The sequence below is a fragment of the Mobula hypostoma genome, chromosome 5 (assembly GCF_963921235.1).
Source record: "Mobula hypostoma chromosome 5, sMobHyp1.1, whole genome shotgun sequence".
Classification (NCBI taxonomy): Eukaryota; Metazoa; Chordata; class Chondrichthyes; order Myliobatiformes; family Myliobatidae; genus Mobula; species Mobula hypostoma.
Window position 1 is genome coordinate 186,186,591 of NC_086101.1, and position 16,628 is coordinate 186,203,218.

The window sequence follows — 16,628 nt, forward strand, 5'->3', positions numbered from 1 at the left end:
CCGGTAGGGTTTCCTAATACACAATACTGACAAAATTCACCTGTACCACCTCCAATCTTGACTACTGTATTTGTTGTTCCTGATGTGGCTTCCTCTGCATGAGATCAGATGCAGACTAGGTGATCATTTTGCAGAACATCTCTGCTCCATCCAGTGACCACCCTGAGCTCCTGGTTGCATGTCATTTCAATTCCCCATCCCATTCCCACAGTGAGCCATCCATCCTCAGCCTTCTCCATGACCAGGGCAAACTAGACTAACAGCACCTCGTATTCCACCTGGGTTTCTACAACCCGATGGCGTGAACATTGAATTTTCTAGTTTCAGATATCCTATACCTGCTCTCGTTCTTATCAAGAATCAATTTTATTCACCATATCCAAATATGAGGGATTTGCAGTGGTGTGTTAGTACCATATGTAACAAAAAACAACAGCATTCAACAATTATAAGAAAGAATTGTATAAAAAAAACTTTGAGGTTGAAGTACAGACATGGAATAAAATGTGAATAAATACCATCATATATTTACAATGTAAACAGCATTGTAAGAAGTGGTTTAAAGTGTTTACAGTGCAGTGACTGAAGTAATAAATAGATAGAGGGGAGTGGGAGATAATTAGAATGGTTGATCAGATTAATTGCCTGAGTGTAGAAACTTAGTCAGATGTTGTGAACCTTTTCTTTTAATAGCCCTACAGCATATTCCAGCTTTTGGAAAAGGCGGTTTTGGAAAGGCTGGATGGGTAGTGTCCGCAATGATTTCTCCTGCCTGTTTCTTTGTCCTGGACATGTACAAGTCCTACAGTAAAGGTAGACTGCAGCCAATGACCTTTTCACCTGACCTGTCAGTTCACTGTAGTTTATCTATACTGTGAGAGGATGCTGCACCAAACCAGACAGTAATGGTTGATGTGAGGATGCTTTCTATGATGGCAGTGTAGAATTCCACCAGTATGTTCTGGGCAAGTTAGAATTCTACCAACTGCTACAAAAAGTACATTCTCTGCCACGCCACTTGCCATTTCCCATCTTCCCTATTTTGTTCCCTCTCCCATATCTCCTTTCAGCATCGCCCCATCATCCATTTCCTCCCCCCGCCATCCCTCCTGGTTCTGTTCACTGAATCCCCCAAACTTTCCCATCTGCCCATTTCTCCATTAATTTCTCCTCTTACTTCCTACCATACATAAGATGCCGGTGCTGGTAGCCTTTGTTCTTCACCATCCTGCCTCAATCCTTCATCCTACTGCCCTTAAAAATGGCTTTAGCTGATGTTTTTCCTTCCCCTCCCCATTGTCTAATTCTAGTCAACGCTCATCTCCCTCTTGTCTCCCAGCTCTACCCATCCCTTCTCCCACCTAACTCTATCCGCCCAATAATCTTTCGTGCTTCCTCAGTCAGCTCACCTACCAACCTCCCTTTTCTCTTTTATATGAGCAATCTTGACCAAAAATGTGGACAATTCCTTTCTCTCCTACAGGTGCTGCCTGACCCACTGGGTGCCTCAGGGATGAAATCAGGAAGTTCTTCTTGGCATGTGCAGTAGTAGAAATCTGGAATTCACCCTGCTCCTTCCTCATCCCCTACCAACATTCCCCCCCCCCCGCCTCTTCCTCACTGAGGAAAAATAATGTTGTCACATTTTTATGTGTGAAGGTCTTTTGGGTTAGGTGGAATTACGACACAATTCACTAAATCTGCTGGATAATTGGAGCAATCTCACAGACTGAAAATTCTGCTCTTGCTCCTGTTTCCAACTGGATGAATGAAGATGTTAAAGATAGATTTGAGGGATATTTAATGATGTGTTAAATTCTTTCAGTAGTTCTGTGGGTGTGATGCATCTTGTTTCAGTTAATTTTCAAGTGGAAGGAGCCAAGATTTGAATTTGCTCCAAAGGAAATGCTTTGGAGTATCCCAAGGCTTAACACGCAAATTGGACATTAGAATCTTCAGAGCAAATTAAGCTCACTTATGTTATATGTATGCGTTGGTCATTATCAATGTATTTTGTTATGCCAACATGTTGTTCAAAACAGAAACGTTTGCTAGTTGTCAGCATCAGTTTCTGATGCTGCCCTATCATTTTAAATTCATCTCAGCTTCTTTTAATTTCATAGTCTCAAAGTCATACAGCATAGAAACAGGCTCTTCATCCCAACTCATCCAATCAATCATAATGCCAGTCGTATCCCCTAAAACTTTTCTATCCATGTACCCCTCCAAAATTGTTTCAACTGGAAGTAGAAAATAGTTGTGTAAAGTGTAAGGGACCAAATTCCTTGGATAAATATGGCACATAAATTGCTTCTTAATTTGATTGGCTAATGTCTGGGGAGTCACTTTGGTATCAGATCATGTACATATTATTCCATCTCTTAACTTGGGTGAGCTCTCAGTTTCTGGTTCAGTTCACCAGGAGCACTGTTTTGTTCTAGGCACGTGAAGGCTACATATTCTTGAATTTTTGCATTTTGGTGGTGTACTATATAGCTACTGTATAATATGGGACTACTTTATATTGTAGGTACACACTGTTGCATGCGCTACTAGGCACGTATTGATCTGTCCGTGTGTGTTCAGTTCGGTTTCAGTCAGTAAAGAACCCTGTTAATTTAGTTCCCATCTCCAGCGTTTTTATTTATAACTTTGTTGTGTAACCCGGCCACATACACAACAAATTGGTGACGAGGTTAATGAACCTACATCGTACTGGAATGCCATGTTTTAATTGATAACGACACTCGGAAGAAGAGCGCAAGGTACGAACCAAGGCAGAGTGAGGCCGCGAGTCTGAAAGGAAGCAGGAGTACAGCCGGGATCGGGAACATCGGGAGACCAAGAGACACAGTCGGAGCTGCAGCGCGTTCAGGGGAGACCACAACTGGCGTTGAACCCCAAGGCTGAGGGTCTGCCTGCCCCAGAAGGGAGATAAAAAGGAGTGACACACACACATCTAGATGAAGTGCGTTCATGACACCAGCAAAAAGGTCACGTGAGTCAAGGAAAGGGGGAGAACGGGGCTTTATTACCTTAAACAGCTGCTGCTGGACTGTCGAGTCACCAGCCGAGTCCATCCGTCTTCAGGCGTTTCATCCCCTAACCTTGAACAACCTCAGGATGGTGGGACAGCAGAAGGTGATCAGTCTTCTACCCCCGACGGTCAGACATCCAACTACTATCGTCCCTTCGCAGCCAAAGCTGTCTCTGCTGCTTGGGCCATGGTGTTAATGGCTCTCTTCCTGGTTCTCCCTTGTATCCCTAAGGCTGCCATCATCTTCCAGCATGACGTGGCGGGAAATCCTCTTGCCCCCACTTCAACAGGGAAATTCTACATCTGCCAGCCTTGCCGTCTGCAGTCCACCACCAGAACTTTGTACCTCGCAAGCTTCCTCTCGTGAGCCTCTTGGCATCGGGTCTCCCGTGGTACTGTTAGCTCTATCACCACGAGCTTCTTTGCACTGCCTGACAATAGTAGAACGTCTGGTCGAAGTGTGGTCTCTACTATTGGTGGGAACACCAGCTTCTTTTCAAGATGGACCTTCGTCTCCCAGTCCTGATGAAGTTTGGTTTTTGTGGTCCTTTTCCCTCTCTGTCTCCAAAGTGTGGGCAAGTGCTCTCAAAACCTGGTCGTATCTCCACCTGTACCGTCCTTGGGAAAGGGCAACCTGGCATGAAGAAAGAATATGCTCTAGGTTGGCTGGTTTCTGACACAGATGTCACGTTGGGTCTTCTGTTATTCCCCAGTTCCGCAGGTTTGTTGGAGTTGGTAGTACATTGTACACAGCCCTCAGTAAGAACTGGAGTTGGAAAGATGTATATTTCCATATGTCATCCCATCTCAACACTCTCTGTTCTGTTTCCCACTTTGTCCAGGTCCCTTGGCTCCCCATCTCCACTGCTCACACATATCTAGCCTCCTCCTCTTTCTTCCTTATCTCCTGCTGGACCAAGTGCCGTCTGTCCTTGGGGTTGGCCTCCCAACAACCTGATTGTTGACTCACATCCTAGGCCTTGTCTGCCCTTACACACTATTCCGACAGCGTCTTTGTGGTGAATTTGCGACTCTGCTTCCTCTACCGCCTCTGCCGCCTTCCATTTGCTCCCTGTCTGTATCTTGACTCCTGCTTCACTGACCTTGTCGTCCTTGGAGTCTTTGAGGGTCATGATGAGGCATGCTTTCCCTACCTTAAATTCCTCTACAACTGAGGAGAGGGGCAACTGGAGCTTTGCTGACTTGCTGTATAGCCCTGTTGAAGAGAAGCACTGCGGTACTCCAAAGCACCTTCACAGATACCGGTTTATCTTCCTCTCCATGCCCTTGATCCTTGACAGGGCAATGTCATAGAGCATCATCGGCCACATTAGTCTGAGTAGGAGCCCTTGTTGGAAAATCCATGCCTTAAACTTTCCTGGTAAACCAGCCTTTCTGTTCTTTGTTGCTCCAGGCGTCTGTTGTTGTTGACATCCTTCAGGCTGTCATCATACCATTTCCCTAGGCACTTGATGGGGTTTCCTATGATAGATGGGATTTCTTCATCCTGGATCTTCAAGGTGAACTTCTGGGTAAGTTGGCCTTTCTTTATCACCAAACACCTTGATTTGGCAGGTTTAAATTTCATTTGCGCCCATGTGGCTGTCTCGTCCATTGCCTGGAGTACCCATCTGGCCTGGATATGTGTTGTGGTTGTAATTGTAAGGTCATCCATAAATCCTCTGTTTGGCGGCTGTCTGATATTAGTGCTTGTCTTTGGCCCTCTGGTCTCCCTTTTCCCAGCCTCTATAAGTAGATGCATGGCCATGACGAAGAGGACTACTGATATAGTGCAGCCAGTCACAATACCCTTCTCTACTCGCTGCCATGATGTTACGTAGTCCTGCACGCTGAATCTTGGGTGAATCCCTTCAAAATAGCTTGCCAGGATCTTTACATTGAAAGAGTGGAGTTATATTGTGAGGCTAACGATGTTAATGATGAAAAGAAAGCCAGTGTCTTACTTAGTATCATGGGAACAAAAACATACGGCCTGCTACGGAGCTTGTTAACCCCTGAAAAGCCAGCTGACAAAACGTTCAAGCAAATAGTAGACACTCTCCAACAGCATTTAAACCCCAAACCGCAGGTCATTGCTGAAAGAGTTAAATTTCACAATCAGAATCAGACCAAAAATGAAAGCATATCTGAATTTTGTGCTGAATTGCGCAAAATATCAGAACATTGTCGATTTGGAGCTGGTCTATCGGACGCATTGAGGGACAAGTTAGTGTGTGGCATGTACTGTGAAACCACACAGAAGAAGCTTCTGGGTGAAAAAGACCTTACATTAGAGAAGGTGCTGAACATTGCAATACCAACGGAAACAGCCGCACGAGGTGCTTCCGAGATACAACAAAAATCTCTGGAATATGCCACAAATAAAACGTCACTGAACAGAAATGAAGAAAAGAAATGTTACCATTGTGGGAACATGTCACATGACCCTGATGACTGCTGGATTAAAGGCAAAGAATGCAGAAACTGTGGCAAACAGGGCCACATTGGCAGAGTATGCAAAGCTAGTAAAAAGCAGGAAAAGGTCAAAATACAGAGAAACAAGAAACCCCAGAAAGGAAAATACAACAAGGTACACAAAATGAAAGAGGGCAATTCTGATGAAAACAAATCCGATGAATGTGAATTGTCTTGTCTGCAACTTCACAGCATGAAAGCAACAGATGATCGAAGAGTAATAAGGATCACTCCACAAGTGGCGGGGGTGAGATTGAAAATGGAGTTGGACACAGGCTCAGCTTTAACAGTGATCTCTGTACATGACTACAAATGACTATTTTCGCACATAACCTCTGAAACGAACAAAACTACTAAAAACTTACACAGGACAGAAGGTGCATCCCAAAGGCAAAATTAAAGTGACAGTGACCTACGGAGACAAAACACAGCAGATGAACCTCTATGAACTGAAAAATGGAGGACCACCGTTGCTGGGACGTGAATGGCTCAGGAAAATTCAGTTGGATTGGCAAACCATCAAGGCACTAGATGTATCAACAAAAGAGGGCAGCTTGGCAGGGAAGATGTCTGCAGTTCTCCTCTCACCCATTGTCGACTATTACAATGACGAGGAGGAGCTAGACAGCATTGACAGGGAGACAGATATTGCCAATAAGCAGGATGATGAAGACTACCTGGAAGTAAAAGAACAGATGTACCAGGAGAAATTGACATCTCTCAAAAGACAGCTACAGCAGTTACAGGAAGGCATTTTGCAGGAGTTTCAGAAAAGGATGAAGAAACTAGATCAACAATACAAGGAAAGAATACGAAATACAGAGTTTTTTCTGCAACTGGAGACAGAACAAGTGGAAAAGAATTATATTAAAGAGAAGAAAGCAGCAGTGAAGGAATTTGAAGATAAAAAAATTGAATTAGAAGAAAAGAAAAAGATTATTGAGAATGAGAGGCTAACAATGGAACTCACAGGAGCTTCTATGGAGGTAAAGCCAATAATGACTAGGAAACTAAGGAGGAGACCTAATGACTCTGTTCCAATTACAGACAAAAGACGAAAACCTGTACCTGCACAGTTAAATTACTTGTTAACAGATGAACAGATAATGGAAGATCTGTGAACTTTCAAAAAGCCTAAATCTCCGAAAAGACCAGCATCTCCATCTTCTCCTGAACAATTTCCTTGGGAAAGATCCATGAAAATTGGTCATCCCTTAAAATAAGCTCTTGGACAAAATCAATCCCATTCAAACAGAACAGCTTTCGCACAAGGTAAATCTTGAACCAATCATTCCCTCCATTGAGAATCATACACTTAATCCTTTGCAGGGAGTTTCTTTTGCACGTACATATTTTGAATCCTCAGCTGATGTGTCTTGTTTTGCACAAAGAAGTTGGGAAACAGCATCAAAACAGAGGTGAATTCTGGCAACAAACTGTAAGGTTTCTATTGTTGTATTTTCACACTTGTGTTGAATGTGCATCTGAGGAATTCTCCCTCTTGAGCCTGGCAGATAATCCTGCACGTAATCCTTAATGTCAGCAAAACTGTACTTTAACAACAGTTTAAGAACAATGGAACGAACAACAGGATTTTGATCAACTGCTTCATCAAACGGTGAAAGATTACTGGTAAAGTACTGTTCTTCCTGTGAGTCATTGGATTGCCCCGACTTTTGAGTAACTAGCAGAGACAGCAGATCACCAACCACTTCTTTAGTTGGTGGCAAGTCATCTTTGAAGCAGACTATGGAAACCAAAGCTACGAAAAATGCGTCACACCACTTGCGAAATATGACTAATTTTGCTACAGCTTCACTTATTTCTTCTGTTACTGCTGGTACATCATCTAGAGAAGTATGGCACAGTAGGCAGAGACTTGAGTTATAAATGGATCTTAGACCAAAAGTAAAAAAAAGGCTTAATTTGATATTATTACGTTACTTTGTTATAATTTGATATTATTAAATTACTAAGTAAACAATTAGTAGGCGTTTGTATGTTAAGGGTAAACATATTTGTTTAGCGTAGAGCCCCAGTTAAAAAAAGTTGATGCACTATTAAAATAAAAAGGGAGGAGTGTACTGTGTAGCTACTGTATAATATGGGACTACTTCATGTTGTAGGGACACATCGTTGCATGCGCTATTAGGCACGTATTGATCTGTACGTGTGTGTTCAGTTCAGTTTCAGTCAGTAAATAACCCTGTTAACTTAGCTCCCGTCTCCAGTGTTTTTATTTATAGCTTTGTTGTGTAACCCGGCCACATACACAACAGGTGGCATACCCATTAGAAGCCAGCGCAATATATTTGATTAAGGATAAAGCAACCTCAACCATACTGAGAACTGTCAAAGGAGTTAAGTAAAAGGAGAAGAAACTGTACTTGCAGTATCTCATCCAGTTGCAAATGGCTTTTTCTCCCTCAAGCCTAATAATGTTATTTGAACAATACATTAGGTATTTACTTTAACATTTACATTGTGAACCCTGTCTCAAATGCAAAGAAATGACTGGCCTATACTGTTCCAGTTTATGATACTGTCATTCGTTTCTTCAAATTTATATATATTTAGTCCAAGACTTTGGAGCAGAATTAGACCATTCAGCCCATTGAGTCTGCTCTGCCATTCCATTATGGCTGATGTATTTTTCCCCTCAATCTCATTCTCCTGTCTTCTCATAACCTTTGACACCTTTTCTAATCAATAACCTATCAACTTTGTACCCAATGACTTGGCCCCACGTCTGTTTGGGCAATGAAGTTCACAGATTCGCCACCCCCTGTCTAAAGAAATTCCTCCTCATCTCTGTTCTGAATAGACATTTGTCTGAAAACTCTATTCACTAATGAACATCCAATACAAGTGTCTTTGGATATGCTCCGTGTGGTCTTGATTTAAAAGTGTGCCTTTGTAAACAGCCTGATGTGTAGAGAATGGCACATTAAATATCTGCTTTTCATTCAAATGTTAAACATTCTAGGGATATTTTAGTTGTTGATTGGTAAGTTGCCTTAATTTAGGTTTGGATTAATTTATTTATCACAAGTACATCGAAACATACAGTGAAATGCATCGTTTGGATTATCAACCAACACAACCTAACAATATGATGGAGGCAGCCCACAAGTGTCATCACACAATCTGACACCAACATAGCATGCCCACAATTCTGATTGAAGTTGGTAAAATTCACATTTCTAAATGGACAAAATGAAATACCCTTAACAGAGTCAACATCTCTCAACATCACAGCTGTTCAGTTCTTAAAATGTGAGAATTATCATAACATGTGAAGTGAATTTTTATGTTTATATTCATTCCTGTGAACTGCATTTATTGTGCATCTGTTAGTCCACTTTTGAAGCTGCTGATGGTACTCCAAAGATCCACGCCAGGACTACCAGATTCAAAACCAGTAACTTTCCCCAGGTGGTAAGGCTGATCGACACCTCCAAATACTAACCCTCCCCTTCACACCCCCCACCACCACTACTTTATCATTTCTTGTCAGTCATCTCATGTACAGATATTTCTGTACTAAGTGTCACTTCACGGACAAGCAATCAATCTATGTACAGGTGCACATTCCTTTATCCAAAATTCTGAAATTCAAAAAGCTCCGAAAACCGCATTTTATTTCGCCAACAGCTGACGTCACTCAGGTGTGACATGGCAGCACTAGCAGAGGCCGCCAGACGTCAGTTGTGGCTCAGCGCTCGTACTGGTTACACGTGCATTTGCTGTTCGCTGATGTTTTGTGTTCACTGTTGACTTTGTGTTTAATTTCACTGTGAAAATGTCAAAAAGAGCTGCAGATACCCCTGTGGGTAACAATGAGAAAAAGAGAAGGAAGCATCTATCATTATCAATAACGCAGAAAGTGGAGTTATTGCAGAAGCTTGATCGTGGTGTGTCTGTGCAGCGTCTTACTGAAGAAAATAGTCGGAACTACCACTGTATATGATTTAAATCAACAGAAAGACAAGTTACTGAAGTTTTATAGTGACAGTGACGTTCTACATTTATTCCAGTAAGTCATTTACCATGTGTTTGATTTGGTTCGTTTGAAGCTGTATATTTTTATGTTTTATTGAATGATTTTGTTGGAAATAAAATTTTTTCTTGTCATTATTCCCTAAACAATACAGTATAACAACTATTTACATAGTGTTTACATTGTATTAGGTATTAAGTAATCTAGAGATGATCTAGAGAGGATGTGCATAGGTTTGGTGCGCCGCCGGGTCCTAAGGTCCACTGCACTGAGCCAAGTTAAATAAGGGACTTGAGCATACGTCTGAAATCCGAAAAATTCTGAATTCCGAAATGCGACTGGCCCCCCCAAGGATTTCAGATAAGGGATTGTGGACCTGTATAAAAGCTATCTTATGTATTTATATTTATTCTGTTTTATTAAATCATTGTTTTCTCTATCTCATCAGATGCATCAGATCTGGAGTAATAATTATTTCACTCTGCTGTACACGTGCACTGGAAATGACGTTAAACAATCTTGAATCCGCAATGTTTGGGTTGTGAATATATATGTATCTATTGGTAATCAGCAAAGGATCTTCCTGGCTCTTGGAGCATGTCACCTCAACCAATGAAGCCATTGATAAACAGTACTCTTATGCAAGTGCATCATTTGCCTTGCCACCAATAACGGCTATTTAAATTGCTTTCTGTATCTGTTGTGTGTGGGATAAACTATTTAAATAAATCATTTTGTTTGGAGCAGGCAATACATGAAGATGAAGATGAAAACATTGACCTAGGCACTCCTATAGTCCAAGTCATTCTGGGTCCTCAGTTTGAGCACTTGTATTCGAAAATCCTGCACCTTGTCATGGCAGATGGAGCCTATCAAGAAGGCAAGTCTCTCTTTGTTTCTGTTTTACAAGAAGCTAATTTTCAATGTAACTTTCTAGAGATGAGAGCAATTTATATCTAACTCAACATGTAACCCTTACAAGCAATTCTTTAAATATTTAATACTATTTTCAGAATGATGTTGTGCTGGATATGTACACAAGCACGTTGCTCTGGGGTTCCTGTGTCTTTATTGAGACAGTAACTTTCTCTTTTAAATACAGAGTAATTATAAGCATTTGTAATCATCCTTTTACATTAGTTTTCTTTTGCGCTCCATTCATGAACAATAAAACAATAAATTTACTGATTCTTGCATCTGAAAATTAGAGATATTTACAATCTTTGGGTGTGTGGAAAAACATACAGTGGAAAGCTCTTCTGTTTTTGCATTTGGATTGCTCCTTAAAATCTTCACTGGGTTCTAATACTATGTAGTAGATACCTTCCCTACACACTGCATCTGCAAAGACTGGTATACTTTGTGCATGTTTGGAAAGGCTGATAAGCAAAATATTTCCAATTTAAACTAAATTTATATCCATTTAGGTTTACAATACTGACAATAAATACCCAACTAAATCCCATATACAGTTACATAAACTATACAAGTTTAACTAGAATATGATTTTTCTAAATCCCACTTCTCCATTGCTGCTTCAGACATGATAAGTACATTGTTTGGTTTTAAAAATGCATGCTGATTTTTAAATGTTTTAATTTAATTATGTAATTTTGTTCCACTTTCATGCCATTTGATCCCACTCCTTTTGTCATTCTGATTTCTTCACTATCTTAATGGATCTTTGCTATCCCACCCCACCACAGTAGAAAACTTTCTTGACATCTCTGTTCTTGCTCCCATTCTGTTTTTTATTTCTACTGTAAACCAATTGTTAAACGCCTCCATTTCCAGGAATCAGAACAAATTGCCTAACCTCTAGCTTGTGCAGTTGATGAAAATGGTCTCTTGGCAACCAAGACTTCTCTTTGAAATGCTCAAAATAAGCAAGGGAGCCTCCCATTCAGATTGCTGGTGACCTCTAATCTCTCCACGTTATCTTCTATGTACTTGTTAATGGCTTTCAAATTCTGATTAATAGCGACTGAAGCGAGCCACCCCCACTACCACCCTGCTAAGATGTGCTATTGGTGCACAGAGTGGCTGCAGTAAATTAATGGATTTTTTCTGTACTTCATGTCTTGGGAAGAAAAGCACAATCTCAGCTCCTGCAGTTTCAATCACTGCCTTTTCATAAAAGGCTTTTCACTCACTTCATCTCATTGCTAAATTGGCAAACTCTGCAATATCTCTGCACGTCTGGCAGCTACAGACCTCTTGCATTTTTCGTTTTCTCAAACCCAGCTGCTTGTCTACCCCCACCGTTGTGCTTCGTGAATAAAAGCCCTTGGAGAAACTCCACTGGGAATGCCCCAAATGTTCTGGGATTGGCTGTACCCCAGAAAAGGCCATGGAGATTTAAGGATATGATTTGCTCGCACGTTATCAGTTTCACTGCAAGGGATGTCATTCAAACGAGTTACAGCAGCACTTAACTGCAGTCATAAAAGCACTCAAAGCACAAAGCACATCGGTGTATATCATTGAAATGAAAGGACGCAGATTAATTCCTTTGAGTGCTGAATATCTTTTGGAAGTTGCATATTTGTTAACTGCCAAATATGTGTTATCTCTGAGTTTGTGGTCAGTGGAGCTTTTACATAGAACGTAGAACAGCAACTGGCCCTTAGGCCCACAGTATTGTTTTGAACCAAATAAATTAGTAATTAAATGTCCAGCTAAACTCATCCCTTCTGACCACACAATGTCCATATCGTTCTATTTTCCTCACATTTATGTGCCTGTCTGAATGTTTCTTAAAAGTTCCTGATGTATCTGCCTCTACCACCACCCCAGGCATTGCATTCCAGGCATCCACCATTCTCTGTTTGGGGGAAAAAATACTTGCCTCTCACATCTCCTTTAAAAATACCCCCTCTCAACTTAGACATTTCAACGCTGGCAAAAAAGATGCTGTCTGTCTACTCTATATATGCCTCTCATAATCTTATAGACCTCTATCAGATCTCCCCTCAGCCTCTGCCACTCCAGAGAAAACAACCCAAGTTTGTCCAACTTTTCGCTATAGCAGATGCCCTGTAATCCCGGCAGCATCCTGGTAAACCTCTTCTGCACCCTCTCCCTCATCCTTCCCAACCAGACCAGAACTGTATGTAATACTCCAGTTTTGTATTGTAAATAAATAAGATTACTTTTCAAAGTGGATGAGGGGTATAAATAGGGTAAAAACAAGCAAGCTTTTTCCACTGAGGTTGGGTGAGACTAGAACTAGAGGTCATAGGTTAAGGGTGAAAGGTGAAATGTTTAAGGTGTATCTGAGGTGGAACTTTCCTCAGAGGATGGCGAGAGAGGGGAACAAGCAGCCAGCAGAAGTGGTAGATGCATCTTTGATTTCAATATTTAAGAGAAGTTTGGATAAGGGGTATGGAGAGCTATGGTTCAGCTGCAGGTCAACAGGACTAAGCAAAATAATAGTTTGTCACAAACTCGATTGGCCAGTGGACTGTTTCTGTGCTGTAGTATTCTGTCTCAGTAACTCTGTGGAACTTGCCAAACTTGAGGCCGCCTCAGAGTCAGGTTCATTATCACTGACTTCTTTAATGTGAAGTTCTTGTTTTGCAGCAGCAGTACGTGCAGAGATATAAAAATTACAGGAATAATAAGGAAGTGTTCATGGACCATTCAGAAACTTGGTTACAGAGGGGAAGAAGGTGTTCCTTAATCATTGAGTTGGGTCCCTGTACCTTTCTGAAGTCGGTAATGAGAAGAGGACACGTCCCGGATGGTGAAGGTCTTCATTGATGCATTCTGCCTTTGTAAGGCACTGCATCTTGAATGTGCCACCGATGGTGGGGACTGTTGGCCCAAGAAGACCATTTGGGGCTAAAGTAATTAGGAAGGAATGAGGAATAGAAACATGTATTACTAAGAATTTAGATGAAGTAGTTCAGGAGATGGTTCATACAGAACATAGGAGTGACACCCAAAATGCTGGAGAAACTTGGCAGGTCGGGAGGCATTTATAGAGGGAATTGAACAGTCAATGTTTTGGGCTAAGGCTTTCAGGATTGGAAGGAAGTGGGGAGAAGCTAGTAAAGGGTAAAGGGGAAGAACACAAGCAGTGAATAGGTCAATCCTGGTTAAGGGGAGGGTGTCTGAAAGGGAATGATATGAGAAGCTGAGAGGTGATAGATGGAGGGGCTGATGAAGGAATCTGATAGGAGAGGAAAGTGGACCATGGAACAAAAGGAAGGAGCCAGGGAATCGGTGAAAAGTAGGAAACCTGTGGGAGGTGATGGGCAGGGGAGGGGACATGAAAGAGTGAGAGGGCCATCAGAATGAGAGAAAAACAAGGTGGTGGGCTAGAAAACAAGGAAAATAGAGGGGAGTGGTAACCGGAAGTTGGAGAAATCAATGCCCCAGCAACTGCAGAATCTTTATTCTATCTCTATATAGAATATAGGCCAGTTGAAACTAATTTCTGTGCTGTGAATTCTATATAAATTATATGGGCAAAAGTAGTTGTTTAAAATTAGTTAAGAGCTTAAATTGATATCAGGCACTGAACCCACCTGAAATGTCCCAGCAACTAAAAGAAGGAATACAGTATCTCACTTTCAGGCAGCAGATCTGTTCTACATTTGCTGGTTTCAGACATTGTTTTTGCTGCAGTGCCATTTTCGAGCTGGAAAAGTAACTGAATCCACTTTTTCCCCTGAAATATTTTCTCTCCTGTTGCTCCTGGGGGAGCAGTGTTTTTAAAATATTAAGTATATCATTTCCAAATGGCTGGTTTCCACCAAAATGCAAAAGCTTAACTGTTTCCTTTTCCCTTTTTTAATGTGGAACACTTGCATAACCCGAAGCTTAGTGTTTGGGAACTAAATCAGCTGAAGTGTTAAAACTAATATTTTACTTGAGTGGTGTAGCTTTCCTTTTCAGTCTCACAAGTACTTCTATTTGCTTCACTGCAAGTGTAGAATGTTGGATGTACATATCTGTCTGACTTTACTGGACCTCAGTTTAATTAATTTCATCACGGGCTGATTGAGGTTTTTGTTTGTACATTGTGACGGTTGATGGGACTGTTGTAAGAAGAGAGATAAAGTTGATTACACTGTGTTCAAGAAGGGTCCTGAAGAAAGGTCTTGGCCTGAAATGTCGACTGTTTGTTCATTTCCATAGGTGCTGCCTGACCTGCTGAGTTCCTCCGGCATTTTGTGTGTGTTGCTTTGGATTTCCAGCATTTGCAGACTTTCTTGTGCTTACACCTTAGTACAACAGATGGACTCTTGGCCTCAATCTACCTTCTTATGGCCTAGCACCTTACTGACTGCCTTTACTGCACTTTTCTAACTGGCATACTATATCCAGCATTCTGTTATTGTTTGCCCTTGTTACTAATCCCAATGAGGAGTTGGTACAATAATGCTATCTTTGAATTTAAACAATAATTAATCTAATAAGTGTTTAACTTGAGCTCATGATGATAGTAGATCATTTCAAGTGCTGATCATTTTATTGGCATGCAAGAATTCAATGTTAGTTTCAAATATTGATCAGAATCAACGAAGTTTACACAAATCAAAAAGCAAGTTGAAAATGGACACGGATTAGAGGAACAGCACTTCATATTCTGCCTTGCTAGGTTTTAACCTAATGGTGTGAACATCAAATTCCCTAACTTGTGGTAACCACTTCTGTCGCTTCTACCCTTTCCTTTTCCACCTGATCCATCTGGCCCCTATCGCCTTGTCTCTTCCCCTCTCCATTGGCCCAACATCCACACTGTTCCAACAGGTTCCCCTCCCACCTTATTCCATGTTCCACTGTCCTCTCCTGTTAGGTTCCATCCTTTTCAGCCCTTTGGCACTTCCACCCATCACATCCCACCCAGCCTCTGACATCATTCCCACTCTCCTCCCTCCTTCATCTGCTATTTTAGAACAATATAGCACAGTACAGACCCTTTGGCCCGCCAGGTTGTGCTGAACATTTAAAATCATTCTTTCCCTTCCCTCACCCATTTGCCCCCTCTCACCTTGATCCATCCATCAACACCGAGTTCTTGCTCCATCCACCCTTTCCCTCCAACTTGCTATACCAGCTATCTCCCATCTTCCTTTCTAGTACAGATTCAATTCAACTCAAGTTTAATTGTCATTCAACCACATAGGAATACTCATGAACACAGCCAAACAAAACAGCATTACTGTGGGGTCAAGATGCAAAACATAGTACAATAGTCACACACAGAGCAAAGCACACACAAGACAGCAAGCACAAATGGCATCGCAGTTGCACAATAAAAGAGCCTAAAACTCGCTCCATAAGTCTACAATCGACCACAATAGTCATAGTCATAGTCGTACTTTATTGATCCCGGGGGAAATTGGATTTTCGTTACAGTTACTCCATAAATAATAAATAGTAATAAAACCATAAATAGTTAAATAGTAATATGTAAATTATGCCAGGAAATAAGTCCAGGACCTGCCTATTGGCTCAGGGTGTCTGACCCTCCAAGGGAGGAGTTGTAAAGTTTGATGGCCACAGGCAGAAATGACTTCCTATGACGCTCTGTGCTACATCTCGGTGGAATGAGTCTCTGGCTGAATGTACTCCTGTGCCCACCCAGTCCATTATGTAGTGGATGGGAGACATTGTCCAAGATGGCATGCAACTTGGACAGCATCCTCTTTTCAGACACCACCGTCAGAGAGTCCAGTTCCATCCCCACAACATCACTGGCCTTACGAATGAGTTTGTTGATTCTGTTAGTGTCTGCTACCCTCAGCCTGCTGCGCCAGCACACAACAGCAAACATGATAGCACTGGCCACCACAGACTCGTAGAACATCCTCAGCAATAGAGCTTGTATTCAGCCGATTGAACACTGGAGTGGGCCACACCAACTCCAGCCTGGACGTGCGCCACACCATCCCCAGTGGAGCGCACCGGCTCCATTGTCTCTCTCAGGCAACACCGTGGCTTGAGGCCTAGTCCTCGCATACAAGATAACAAGCACATATAGAATATGAGTAAAATAGAATCACACAAGATATATGGAGCACACTGGCTTCGACACCTCTCTACTGGCAGCTATAAACAGGCGACACCGTGGCTTGAGGCCCAATCCTCACTGTGACCAAGGCC

The 16,628-nt window shown here is 41.8% G+C and overlaps 1 protein-coding gene across 4 annotated transcripts in view; it reads left to right on the forward strand.

Annotated features, from left to right (window-relative positions):
- nek1 (NIMA-related kinase 1) overlaps window positions 1–16,628 on the forward strand; it is a 155,421-nt gene that overhangs the window by 136,139 nt on the left and 2,654 nt on the right. For all 4 annotated transcript variants that reach the window (XM_063049500.1, XM_063049501.1, XM_063049503.1 and 1 more), the window contains one exon: window positions 10,260–10,392. In XM_063049500.1, the coding sequence (XP_062905570.1) occupies window positions 10,260–10,392 (133 nt within the window). The remainder of the gene's footprint in view (window positions 1–10,259; window positions 10,393–16,628) is intronic.